The sequence below is a fragment of the Mirounga leonina genome, unplaced genomic scaffold, assembly GCF_011800145.1.
Source record: "Mirounga leonina isolate KUSES-001 unplaced genomic scaffold, KU_Mleo_1.0 Mir_82, whole genome shotgun sequence".
Classification (NCBI taxonomy): Eukaryota; Metazoa; Chordata; class Mammalia; order Carnivora; family Phocidae; genus Mirounga; species Mirounga leonina.
Window position 1 is genome coordinate 33,445,055 of NW_023270825.1, and position 15,014 is coordinate 33,460,068.

General features: G+C 32.2%; 1 protein-coding gene across 5 annotated transcripts in view; it reads right to left on the reverse strand.

Moving 5' to 3' along the window:
- Nucleotides 1-15,014, reverse strand: part of GPHN (gephyrin) — a 626,508-nt gene that overhangs the window by 329,929 nt on the left and 281,565 nt on the right. For all 5 annotated transcript variants that reach the window (XM_034992943.1, XM_034992941.1, XM_034992938.1 and 2 more), the window contains exon 4: nucleotides 8,612-8,704. In XM_034992943.1, coding sequence (XP_034848834.1) covers nucleotides 8,612-8,704 — 93 coding nt within the window. The remainder of the gene's footprint in view (nucleotides 1-8,611; nucleotides 8,705-15,014) is intronic.

The following is a 15,014-nucleotide window of genomic DNA, read 5'->3' on the forward strand; positions in this document are numbered from 1 at the left end:
ATAGGCATACAATTAAGAAACATACTTAAGGGAATGAAGACAATATTTTATATATGGGTTCTTCATATATGAAATTTTTGGTTTTACCTTATGCTCAAAATTCTAAAATTCTGACCTTGAGGAACAATATACCTTTCCCTTTTTATTCTTACTATGTGGAATATGAGCCTTTCAACGTAATAGTTTTAAATTCAATGTCACTTATTGCCCTAATTACTTTATCTAAAAGATTGAATTTTGTATCTTCACCTTTCCCCTGGTACAATTATACCAAGGAGCTTTTTTTTTTTAATGCATAAATAAAATAGAGGTTGAATATCTTGGGAAAGATTGTGTCTGGTGGAAAAAAAGAATGTAAAAAAATACAAAAGTAATTGGACTTAAGGGGAAAATATAATATTTATCTTCAAATATTAGGAGAACTATCATGTAAAAAAGAAATTTACATTCTTTTGTACAGTGCAAAGAAGAATTAGAACCATGGGGTAGAAAGAATAAGGCACCAGGTTTCAGTTTGATATGTTTGTACTTTCAAACAATAGAGTTGCAAAAGCAACAAACTCCCAGATGGAAGATGTAGCAATTGAGATGTTCAGACAAAGGTTGGGAATGATGAAAAGGTATGCTAGGACTTTGAACATAATGGCCTTTGAATTCTCTTCAAACTCTGAGATACTGCGATTTCTCTATTTTTTATATAGTTTGTAATTTTATATAAAACACTAAGCTAACTTGCGATACAGCACTGATAAGATCTATGATGAGAAAATGTTTCCAAACAACAAATCAAAAAACTGGAACTTGATGCTTCACAGCAGTTTCAGTTTTATCTACAAATAATGGTGTGGATAGTCATTAGGTCTGTAGATTAAATCAGGACTTCAAAACAAAACAAAAAACATTTTTAAAAATCTTCAAAAAGAATGAAGTTAGTCCTACTGAGGAATGTGTTGATGTGTATTTGAATAAATGACATCTCAAAAAGTATCTACTTTTAGAGAGGCTTAATGGCATTATTTACTGTGTGTACTGGTTGATAGTAGACTTAGACTTAAGAATTCTGGCTTCTAAGGAATCTCAGAATAAGGACGGTTGCTGTTTTTCATCTCTACAGATGGTGCTACTCTAGATGTTCTAAGAAAGAGATTAAAATAACAGGCCTAGTTTATCCAACCTTCTATGTAAAATGAATCCTCTGCTCTAACTAGGAAGATTTTCTTAATTTTATCTTTCTCTGTAGCTTGATCATACATTTCCCCGTCTTCCTTACTCCCATTAGTAATGTCCTTCCTCTTCTCTCCTAATCTGAATCCTATCTCTCTTCTTCAATTTTAGCTTTACTATTACCTGTCCAAAATTTTTACTGATTTTTAAATTAGTTTTTAAGTACTGATTAATTGTAATTAAAATTAATTAATTTTAGCTTTCTCTTAATCTTTCTCTTTAAAGAAATCTTTTGGTTGCACGTTTCTGATATTAGGTTTATACTGTCTTGATTTGTCAGGTGACTATTTTAGGAGTACATGTACTTTAGCACTCACTCAGTGAAGCCCAAGGTGCTTGACAAATACTTGTTAAACTGAACAAAAACTATATATGATGTTTTTAGCAATCTGGTAGTTCATAAATGTGTCTATAATCTAAGGCATATGGATAATGCAAAATAATTATAAACCCCAGCTATAAAGTGGGCTATTATGGAAAAGCTACCCTGAATGTCATATATCTCAGCTGATTCAAGCCATATTCCAAGAACTTTAAACTACAGAGGAATTAGAGACCTAAAACAAAATAAATAGGTTCAGGTAGGATATCAAGAGGTACTTAATGCAACTGCACTAATAACCCACCTTCCTCATATCATATACACTTTAGAAATTCTTAATATTGTTCCTTTACCCCATGCCTGAAAGTAGTAGTAGGGAAATGTTGACTTACATCTTTATTTTTTAGACTATCCACAAGGTATGTCAGTAGCTAACAACAGATACCAGAAGTACAAGGGTTAGTAGCAGAAATATTTGGGGCTGTCACATCTAATTAGAGGTAACAGGTAATATTAATTAAATGAGGAAGGAAAAGGTAAAGAAAAAAATGAACATTTACCAAACACGTACAAAGGTGCCAGGCATTATACTAGATCTTTTTACATGCATTGTCACTTACTAGTTTGGATAACCTTGGGCAAGTCAATTAACTGATCTGTGTCTCGGTTTCTCCATCTTTAAAATAGATATAAAATAGTACCTGCCTCATACAGTTGTTTTGAAGACTAAATGAATTAACATATGCTTAAAACAGCTGCTGACACATAGTAAAGTGCTATATATAAGTGTTAGTTATTATTACTGGTTACCTTTATAATCTCAATCACTAGAAACAACAACCCTGAGAGTGGGCATTAGCTAATTTAGCAAATGAGAAATATGAAGTTGGAACAGATTAATTTGCCTTAATTTCATACTTAGTGGTAGAGTTGAGATTCAAATTCATGTCTGACTCTATATTGTTAGTGTTTCCACTATATCATATTGCATCTCAACATGTTTAGACAAATATAAGACATGGAGACATATTTCTTATGTCCAGAACTATTTCATAAAAATTAAAGGAAGAGCTTAAAATGGCATAAAATGTATCTGACCATAGAAGAGTGATGTATTTTAGTTAATCTAGTTTAAAATACTTCAATTACAAGGGTTTCTGATATCCTGCTTCATCAATTTCATATTGTTGAGTTATCCTATTTATACAGAACAATTTTAAGATACTCAAAATCCTAGTTCAATACGGTTATATTTAGCTTTACCATGTATACCAGGTATTAGTAAAAAAAAAAAATCCTAGTACTGTAAGATAAGTATTTATAGAGTTCTAGAATATTAGTATAGGATATTTTTCCAAGGAAATAATCAAAGTTTTCTGAAGAATATTATATACTTGAAAAAAACTACATAATTTAAATGACCTATGTTAGTGATTAAATTTTCTTTCAAAAACAGAAATTGTTACATATGGTGTTTTTCTATGCTTCTGCTATAATACAGGAGTTTTTCTCATTGTCAAAATGCCCAATGTTAAAATAAATGCATATAAAAAAATGCCCAGTGTTAACTTTTAGGTGAAGCTGTTAAATGTTAACTTTTAGGTGAAGATATTAAATGTTCTCACTGATTTTCACAAGTCACAAATTGAGAACCATTATAGTCAGTAACTCAGATCAAGAATGTCTCCTACATTTTACTTACACAGTATTCTTGCTTTTGAAGCATTATAATTATGAAAGAAAAATGGCTAATGACTACATAAAATGACTCCTGGCTTACAGTACACTCATACCTAAAATGATAAAATATATAAATTGTGACAAATTGATTATAAACAAATTTTACAAAATAAACAATTTTTCTTTGATTTGATATTTTTGTGAAAAAATTTCTAATAACCTAAGTGGAAAATATTTATAAAATGGCTTAAATAGTAATCTGTTCCAAAGAAATGTAAATATTATAGGCTATAAACAGAATATGTCTTCTAGAATTCATAATCCTAGAAATTCATCCTTTGTACCAATTTTTTAGCATTCTATCCCTTTTAGCATTGGTCATTTTGTCAGATGCCTCTTCACTTCCATAATGAACCTACTCCTGTGGCTACAACAGCAGAGTTAAATAGTTGCAACCAAAACTTTATAGCCTGCAAAGCCTAAAGTATTTACCATCTGACCTTTTGCAGAAAAAGTTTGTCGACTCCTGGTCTGATGAATGAGAATGTCATCTTTACTCACATTTTTTACTGACTTTTTAAAAACTGATTTTTACCTTTTTTCTTTAGTAATCTGAAATGATGTTGGGTTTCATTTCTTAAATGCTTAATTTTAGAAGGAGCAAAGAAATAACACTTTTCTGCCATAATGAAGTGTACTGCCATGTTGTCTCAATAGACAATACAGCACAACAAAAGTAAAAGACCCTCATTCTAAAATTTTTAACTTTCAAAATTGATCAAACTAATGGCTTTGTTATGCATTAAGTAAAATCTCACTCTTAAAAAACTTTTGAACTGTTGTTCTTAGCAATATCTTCTAACAAAAGTGTCCTGATATAATTTGTCAGAATAAAAATAATCAAACAAAAGGAGGAATAGCAAAAATTTTAGGAAACTATAAATTTTGATACAAGGGATATTCATTTAAAAGGAAAAGTGTTGGTTATAACTATTTAACTCTGCTGTTGTAGCCACTGGCATTACATAAATGAATGACTGTAGCTGTGTTCCAATAAAACTTATTTATGGCCACTGAAATTTAAACTTCAAATAATGTTTATGTGCCACAAAGTATTATTCTCCTTTTGATTTTTTTCAGCCATTTAAAAAATACAAAATCCATTCTTAGCTCACAAGCCACACCAGCACCAACTAAAAAGACAGGCTGGATTTGGACTATAGGCCTTGTTTGCCAACTCCCAAAACAAATTAAGAGTTTCTTGAGAATAGGGACCATGTCTTATTAATTTTTTAACTCCAGCACCCAGCATGGCATGCATGGGATACATATTAAGGATTAAAAATAAAAAGTTTGATGAATGAATAAATAGATGAGAACTAAGATGTATGGTAGGCTTCTATTTAACTCTTTATGATCAAAATAAGATATTAGTATCCAACCCTTTATTCTGATGTAGCCTAATAATCTAAAAATGCTTAAAGTTATTTTTACCTTATAAATATCAAATAGTTTAATATTTTCAAATTTACCATAACATATTATAAAACATTTCTTTGTAACTATATATACGTTTTTTAATGCTTCTTGATCTTTTAGTCTCTTCTAGAATTTACGTCTAAAGGGTTTTCACTTCACCTCACTTATAAGTCCCTAATTTTACTTTTTAAGAATAATAAGATTCTTTATGTAACAATACCTATTTTGGACATATATTGTTTTTAACTGATAATGAGACATGAAGAGATAATGTTTTGTATAGCAATGAATTCTTATGTTCTATAGAATTTTATAATTACTAGCACTAATGCCAACAGATTATTCCACCTTTGTCAGATCAGAGAAAATAAAATCTACTCTTTTTTAAAAAAATTATTTAAGTAATCTCTATGCCCAATGTGGGGCTCAAATTCATGACCCGAGTCAAACAAACACTACTCTGACTGAACCAGCCAGGAACCCTGAAAATAAAATCTATTCTTTTTTTTTATTATGTTATGTTAATCACCATACATCACATTATTAGTTTTTGATATAGTGTTCCATGATTCATCGTTTGCGTATAACATCTATTCTTAAAATTTAAAGCTTTTTATATCAAAATAAAACTCTAAAAAGTTGAAGGGAATAGATTATTATGCTATTATATATAAGCTTTGATAGTATTTCATATTTAGAGGCAGGGAGCAGGCCAGCAGGCATGCAAATATCAGATGAACTATATTCTAAGACACAGGGCCCAAAAATAGAAACAATTTCATAATTTAGGGAAATTGATTCTGATTGCCTTATTCCTATTAAAAAGAAAAAAAGAAACAAGATATACTTTACTGAATTTGCTACTCCATTTTTCTTTTTAATAGACCTGGGAAGAAACCCAAGTTCATTAAACTTTTCCTTTTCTCTAGAGTTCATACCCACTGACACTAAGTTTAGATTGCTTTATTTCATTTATTCTATTTATTGTTTCCTCCATTTTTTTTTCTAACAACACACACATTCCACAAACAACTGTCCTTTGTGTTTGTAGATTACACTAATTATTGTCAATTATTTACTGTAAAATATTATTACCTTAACGGAGAAGTCTTTTATTATTTTACCTTAATATTTAGTATTTGTGTTTTTTATAACTCGACTATTTAAAAATTTTTGCAACTCTAGGTTATGTATAGTTAAATGTAGTCTAGAAATAGTTTCTTCTCTTTTTAGGCACAACTATCTAAGACAAACAACTGTATTATAATAGAACCCAAATTATATTTCTGGATTCCTAGCAGACATCCCAGTGTTATATTTTGGATAGTAGAAGAATGACAAGTATTTAAATGTGTAGAGAAGATGGGGAATCAGTAGAATTATTTTTGGTTGGCCCTACTTTGCTTTTATGTTTGCTTATTTTTCAAAGGCTTAACAGTCCTGTGGACTTTTGCTGTAAATAAACATACCCTACGTATTTATATATAAGATATGAAGTAAAGCAAACCTACTAAAAATCAAGATATTTACAATCGGTAAGTCACCCATTCTCCAAAAAAAGATATTAAAAAAGACCTATTTATGTATATTTTTAACTCATTTAAAGAAAACACCCAAATACAACTCTACCCAGGTAGTTGCTACAGGCATATTTAAATGTAAGAATTTAAGAGCACCTCTACTGTTTTAAGGTAACTGAAAGACTTCATTAAAAGCTTCTTAATTTCTGATATAATGAAACATACATGGTCAGGGAAAGAGACTCTTATCAACTAATGGTACTAAAAAAAAGTGGATAGGATAAACAGATATTAGAATGGTAGAATTTTAAGACCTCTGAATTACATTAAGCCGAAAAAGATAAAATATGAAACTTACATCAAAATTTAAAAAATAACAAGATTGTAAAGATTTCATGGATATATTTTAAATCTACTATAAGACTGTTTTTGTCCATTTGGTAGTTACATACAAAAAAAAAATACTACCAAATTTGTTCACTTAGTATTTATGTAGCAACTAATAAAAAAAATTTAACCCTTATTAAGTTAACCCTTGCATATAGCACTTACTAAAATGCCAGAAATAGTTGTCATTGAATCCCACAGCTACCCTTATAGATAGGTACTTTTGTTTACCTCATTTCATAGGAAACTGAGGCACAGAGGGATTCAATAATTAGTCTATGGTCACCTTGTTAATAAGTAGCAGAGCCAAAATTCAAAGGTTTAAATTTTCAACCTAACATTTTGGTATTAACTTGATGCACCACAGAATACAAAATACTTAACTCTCTGTGGGAATTATTCTCCCCCAGTTAAAAATAATGTTATCTGGTTATAAATGAATTCCATAGTAACTTATTTCCTGATATAAAAAGAAATAATATGAAAATATTAAATCATCACAGAAAAAATAGGGACATATAAAGCCAAGGTCATTTACTTCAAATACTTAACACAAGGACCAAACTCCAAAAATCAATGTCTTCACATATGTAAGCAATTTTCTTACAAACAGAACACAAACACACCCCTACAGGAGATGGCTTCCCTCCAATTGTACTTTTTAAGTTAATCTCACAGTCTAAAAGAAATGTAAAAGTTGGCCAAAGGACCGTTTCCCCTTAACACCCAGAAGCTTATTATGTAAGAACGACTTCTTTTTTAAGCAACTGAAGTTAACACTTTCCCAATACAACTCTATTTTGATTGCTTTAAAAACAAACTACTTTAAGTCCAATTTTAATAATATCCAAAAAATTCTGTCACAATTTTTACACAGAAGAACAGAAAATATTTTACAATTGGTTAAAAAAAATTCCATTTTCATATACTAGAACTGTGGTTTTCAAAGTTTGAAAGTATGGTCTATGGGCCAGCAACATCTGCATCACGTGGGGCCTTATTTGAAATACAAATTCTTAGGACCCACTGCAGATTTACTGAATCAGAAACCCTGTGGGTGGATCCAACAATCTGTTTTAACAAGTCCTTAGTTTGACTGTGGTGCAGGCTAAAGTTTGGGAACTACTATGATAGAGTAAGATGGACAGTAAATATTTAATAGATGCAAAGCAGAAGTATCTTGTGTTAATAAAACAGTAAGTACAATTATGTATTGGTTTGAAAATAGAAGGATATATTTAACATTAAGTTGAAATTCAGCCAGCAAACACTTTTTTGGGAGGTAAAGGAAACAATATCACAAGTGGTAATATAAGTTTGCATATGACTCTGAGGATTATGGCTTCCTCAAAAAAAAAAAAAAGACTCTCCTATATCACTGATCACTGCCTACTCTTCATTCTCTCCCTAATTTTTCTCCTAATGCAAAGATTTAAGGTGATTCTTGTGGCATAAAGCCTGGATATTAATTCTGTTTTTTGGCTTATTAAATTCTGCATTTAAATTCACATTAGAATTATGGACTATGTAACCCTTCCTCTCCAAAAGTGCTATAAATTTGGTATACATATTCTATCGCAATTTCCTGTGCTTTAAGACCAATGACAAGGGTATCTCAAAACAGAGAAATCAGATACATTTTGAATTTCATTAACAAAGTACATCAGACCAGATGCCATGCTAAGAGAGTTCTGCTATCACCTCCTTTGGCAATGTGCCTGAAGTTCAGCTTCTATCACAGACTACTGAACAAAAGCAAAATTACCTTCTGGACCAGTTGAATCTTCCTCATTTTATATCATGTTTGTATAAGTCCAAAGAAAGAAGTCAAAAACATTTTTTATATAGCAATTCTTCCAGAGCAAAGTTTTTACATTCTTAGAACCACAAGTCTCTTGTTCTGCCTAGCAAAATTATAAATATAAAACATAGTAAAAAAGACTAAAAATAATATGAATAACCTACTTCTTGAATATGAGAAAGGCACATACTATCTCACCTCTGGAGTGACATCTCGTGGTGCAAACCCTGTTCCTCCAGTTGTTAATATCAAGTTAAGTTCCTTTTCATCGCACCAATCTATCAGGGTTTCCTGAAAGAAAACAATAACACTGTCACATGCAGAAGAACTTACCAGCTGCTCAAGACATCCACATACCCAAATACCTTATATGCAGTGAGGAAATGCAGATTCATTTCAGCAATCAAGAAAAAAATTTTGAAGTGCAATTCATGGAACCGGTTTGTTATTGATCAAAACACACTGCAGTTTGGGGTATTTATGTCATGCAGTATAGAAAATGAGGAAGAAAGTATCAAATTCTTAAAAATAAATGAAACACAGGAAATACAATAATGTATGAGCTTATAAAAAAGTCTAATATTGGATATTTAATAAAATCTCAGGGAAAAGCAGAGCGTTCCAACAAAGATTATAAATTGTCTCTTTTTGGGGCGCCTGGGTGGCTCAGTCGGTTAAGCAACTGCCTTCGGCTCAGGTCATGATCCTGGAGTCCGGGATCGCGTCCCGCATCGGGCTCCCTGCTCGGCGGGGAGTCTGCTTCTCCCTCTGACCCTCCTCCCTCTCATGCTCTCTGTCTCTCATTCTCTCTCAAATAAATAAAATCTTAAAAAAAAAAAAATTGTCTCTTTTTTTTATTTCTCCATTTTTCTCTGTTCAAGTCTGTCCAGATCTGATACAGTCTGGGCTAACTTTATCTTTCTTTCTACATCTCTGCAATGGTTTCTGAAATAAGTTCAGTCTGAAGACCAGATATGGTTCATTTAGGGCTTTTTTTTTTTTTTTTAAGATTTTATTTATTTTCTTGACAGAGAGCACAAGTAGGCAGAGAGGCAGGCAGAGGGAGAGGGAGAAGCAGACTCCCTGCTGAGCAGGGAGCCTGAGGTGGGGCTCAATCCCAGGACCCTGGGATCATGTCCGGAGCTAAAGGCAGCCACTTAACTGACTGAGCCACCCAGGCGCCCTAGGGTTTTGTTTTTATAATTATATAATAATCAGACATTTGATGGTATGAAGAAGATAGGTTATACAGTAGTGCTAATATCCTTATCTTTCATAGCAGAGTTTGACCAAACCCAAGGCTTAAAAAGATAGTAAAAAATATGATTGTAACTTAATAATTTTCCTTATTTTTAAACTTTAGAGAGATCTCTGTTTAGCACATAACATATAACATGCTCTGACATTCACTTTTCTTTTTTCTATTTAAATGAAATAAAATGCTTCTGTATTAGCTTGATAGTACTATTTTGGTTTTGTATAGCTATTTCTTTCACTCAATTAAGCATCCATCCATTCTTCTATCTGTAACATAGGCAAAGAAAGATGAAATGTTTTACAACTTATAACAGTTATTTCTGGATAATTAGATTTATAGTACATTTCAATTTAAAACCTTTTTATTTTCATTTGCATTTTCCACATTCTTTAAAATTTCAGGTATTATTAAAAAATAAAGGGATTTTACAAATTGAATTTTCTGGTATTTGTTCTTTATTTTGATAACCTTAATGTCTTATTTTCCCCTCATTTTCAGCCAACTCAGAAACAAATTTTATACTCAACAACTATGCATATTCTACTGTAGTAGGTTAAATATAGTCACATATTCTTTATAAATCCTCCTGTCAAAAGGTGGAGTCTATTTTCACCAATTCTGCATCTGGGTCAGACTTGTAACTCTGACAAGGGCAAAAATCATGGTGTATGAGTTCTGAAGCTAAGTTCTCAAAAGGTCTCACATCTTCTACATTCACTCTCTTGGTAAACTTCTATTATCATGAGAGGAAGTCCAGTCTAAATAACGGAATGGAGAGAGAACATTTGGAGAGAAAGCTTAGCAGAACAGACAGCACCAAAGCCCCAGACACCTGAATGAGGCCATCTTAGATTCTCCAGCCTCAGTTGACAAATTATTTCAGCCACATGAATGACACAGAGTAAAACCAGAAGAAAATACACCCAGCTAAGCCCAGCAAACCCACAGATTTGTGAGAAATAATAAATCATTGTTGTCACTAAGTCTTACGGTGGTTTTAATGCAACAATACAGTACAAATACAATGACCTTCCTAGTTAGCATCTTTGCATCCTCCTCTTTTTCAGGCTATTTTCAATTTATATTTTATTGTATTTTATTAGTAGTAAGCCTACACATCCTTCACAATAATCTTCAAAATAGTTTTGAAAGTAAACTTGATGTGAATTAGGTTTAAATAAATTGTCATGAAGTCTCATTTTTAATCATTCAGTTTAAGAAACATACCAATGCCTAAAACAGTATGGAGATTCCTCAAAAAGTTGAAAATAGAGCTACCCTACGACCGAGCAATTGCACTATTGGGTATTTGCCCCAAAGATACAAATGTAGTGATCCGAAGGGGCACCTGCACCCCAATGTCCACAACAGCTAAGCTATGGAAAGAGCCCAGATATCCATCGACAGATGAATGGATAAATAAGATGTGGGATAAATATATATATAATGGAATATTATTCAGCCATAAAAAAACCCCCCGAAGTCTTGCCATTTGCAACGACATGGATGGAACTAGAGGGTGTTATGCTAAGCAAAATAAGTCAGTCAGAGAAAGACAATTATCATATAATCTTATACATATGTGGAATAAGAAACAAAACAGAGCATCATAGGGGAAGGGAGGGAAAAATAAGACAGGATGAAATCAGAGAGGAAGATAAACCATAAGAGACTCTCAATCATAGGAAACAAACTGAGGGTTGCTGGGGTGGGGGTGGGGGGATGGGGTAACTGGGTGGACATTACGGAGGGCACGTGATGTAATGACCACTGGGTATTATATAAGACTGATGACTCACTGAACTTTATCTGTGAAACTAATAATACACTATATGTTAATTAGGTGAATTTAAATTAAAAAAAAAACATAACAATGCCTAGTATGTGCCAGGAAAATATGGGAATGAAAAAAATGCATGACAAATGCCCTTGATGTCAATAAGCTCAGAGGTATGGACAAACTAATATGGTACCTCAATACATCATGATTAGTGCTATGAAAGAGGTGTGACCATCTTAAGAAAACTGTTTTACAGGTATTATATGTATTTATGAATATGTAACATTTTCTTTACATTGACCAGAATGTAAACCATCACTCAGAGATTTTTAGCCATATTTTTCTCTTGCCCAAGACTAGAGAACCCAAAAAAGAGGAAAATGGGAGAGTAACAGAGCTAAGAGGAAGTAAGTTTAGACAAGCCACCATTTTATACACCTACTTAGAGTCCCATACTCATCTATTACAATAGATTTTTTCTTTTCTTTACATTTATTGATGGAAACATGAATCACTGAATTAGGCAGACCTCAGCAATATAAAATCATTTGAGAAATGTCACATTTTTCTTTGGTTTATTAAAGAATCTGATATAACCACCTAAGAAATTCCTATCTATACTTAATGAGACACAGCATTAGGACATCTTATTAAAGTCTCCTGTAACTCCTCCAGGCAATTTGTTCCCTGTGTGTATTACCAGTTATTCCTTTGAGATAGCACTTTTCATATTTTACTGAAATTTACTTGCTTATATGTCTCTTCCTCTGTAAGAGTGATCTCCAAAATTCTGATTATACATCTGTATCAGTAAAGCAATTTCTGAATGTTATCAGACATTTCTATCAGTAAAGCAAATTCTGAAAGTTATGCTAAAACACATTCAGCATGTCACACAAGAAATTTTAAAAGATGAGATAAAGACAACATAATACTTAAAATAGCTTTTATTTTAGTAATTGTGCAAAAATATATTTCTCACCAATATTTTATGCACATGATTGAATATGCATTATTTTAGAAAATCTGGGTTTGATATTTTGTGATACAGTAATTAAAAAGTAAAAGGTAGTTTTAAAAAATAAATACACTGAAATGAAAGAAGTACAATAGCTAGACTTAAAAATCACTTACATAGCATTCATTTTTCAATTTCATCCACCAAATACGCAAATGACTTTTTGAAATGGGGTTAGTAATGTCCATCTTTCATGATGTTAGTTAGTTGTTCTTATAAAATAATTGGGGGCGGGGTGGGAAGATGGGCAAAATGAGTGAAGGGGAGTGGGAGATACAGGTTTTCAGTTATGAAATGAGTAAGTCATGGGGGTAAATAAAAGGTACAGCATAGGGAATATGGTCAATGGTATTATAAAGGCATTATATGCTGACAGATGACGGCTACACTTGTAAGCATAGCAGAAGGTATAGACTTTTTGAATCACCATGTTGTACACCTGAAACTAATGTAACATTGTGTGTCAATTATACTTTAATGAAAAAATATAAAATAATTGGAAGATGTTACTTTAAAAAATATTTTTAACAGGGGCGCCTGGGTGGCTCAGTCGTTAAGCGCCTGCCTTCGGCTCAGGTCATGGTCCCAGGGTCCTGGGATCGAGCCCCACATCGGGCTCCCTGCTTGGCCGGAAGCCTGCTTCTCCCTCTCCCACTCCCCCTGCTTGTGTTCCCTCTCTCGCTGTATCTCTCTCTGTCAAATAAATAAAATCTTTAAAAAAAAATATATATATATTTTTAACAAATGGGCTCAAAATCCACTAAAACTTTTCAAAGGGAAGATTTTTAAATGGATAAGGATCTTGATTTCCTAGTTTTTTAAATGTGCAGTTATGTTTTTATAAATGACACAAATAATTTCCACTAACAAAATAACATAATGCAAGCAATTTTAAGTATCTAAGTATCTTAAGAATCCTTTTATATTTCATGAAAATTTTCCTAAGATCTTCTTTCATGTCTTTCCCTCCAAAGTTGTCTACTGAATTAACTCCTCATTTATTTTTCTACCCAGATTCTCCCAGGTCCTTTTTGGCTTTGAGAATCTACTCCAAATCACTTTAAAATTAGAATTCTAAAAATATATTTCTTTAAAACCTTCTCAGCAAACCCACTTTTCTCCACTGGAGAAAACACCAACACATTTCCTAAATATTTGTTAATATAGTTGAAGCTTTCACCAAGTCCTTCAAAAAACAAATGCAAACAATAGTTATCATCTATTAGAGTAAAGCACACAGCAAGTGATTACTTAAATGAGAAGTATAAGGATTCCTAGGATATTTGGGGGTTGTAGAGACACAAGGTAAGCAGGTGTCTTTATCCAAGGACTATCCATGCATTATTTTTCATACATTCATATTTTCCATTTGCATGTGTATAAACATTATATGCATTTATAACGTATATTCTTAAAATACATGTGTTTATATAATTTTTAGGACACCTCCTGCCCAGAGAAGATCCCCAAACTGAGATTTTGTTGCATTTCAAGTTATCATTTGATATTCTCACACTCCCACCATAAACATCAACCCAGAGTGCCATTTCAGGGTAACTGTATCTTCTTTTGAGAAAGTGAGGCGTCTTCTTTTACTCAAGTGTTCTAATGCTTAATCTTTAGGTCAATTTCAGTTTAATTCTATTCACTTAAACCTCAAGTACTGTAATATTCAAATACTGTCTGTATTGCTTATAAAGATAGTTTAAAGAATGTGAATTATTAGAGTTCTATTCATTGTTTACCTTAATCAATGCAAAGATCCTCCAGTGATTGTGTCAAATGGTTCTGAATAGCAGATTACTATTATTTGTGATAATCTTTTTTTTGTACTTTATAAATTGTTTTTGTCAATACAATTTTCTCAGCTTTACTAGATAACAATATATTAATCTTCCCGCTGTTGAAATAAATAGAAATAAGTAGATGCAACTTCATCATATGCCTACTTATCCAAAAATAATTAATTTGTGCTTGGATATCTCCAGTGTATTGTTCTGAATGAAGGTAACCTGGGTCCATATTCTGCACTCATCACAATAGCATGGGAACATTGTATTGTGATGAGAAGTTAGTAAACTCTATTCCTTCACAGAATACCAAGGATTTGCTCCTATGATGGAATCTCACTGATGCAAGTTAAGCACTTGACAGAGTACTCTGCACATAGTAAGTGCTAAATAAATGGTTTGTTATTTTTTCAACATTATTGATGTCAGGGTTACATTGCCTAAGGGTGAAGCTTCTCCACAAACTTAATCACCCTAGAAGACCTAGGTAGAATCAGGGTTCATGGTAATCCTTTTATCACTAACTCTGGAAGGCCAAAATGAAATGTCATTTTTTTTTTTTAGGGATGAAATGTCATTTTTAAAGGGAAGATAAACTGCAAAACAGAATTAAGTGATCTATAGAGCTAAATGGATCTAAGAGATACTCTTTTGGCCTTTTTATTCTATCTTCCATAAGGCCTTCCCCAAACTTAAGAGCCAAATTTCATGCATATTGGTACTCTTCAGTGATCTCAATATAATTGGTGACCTGA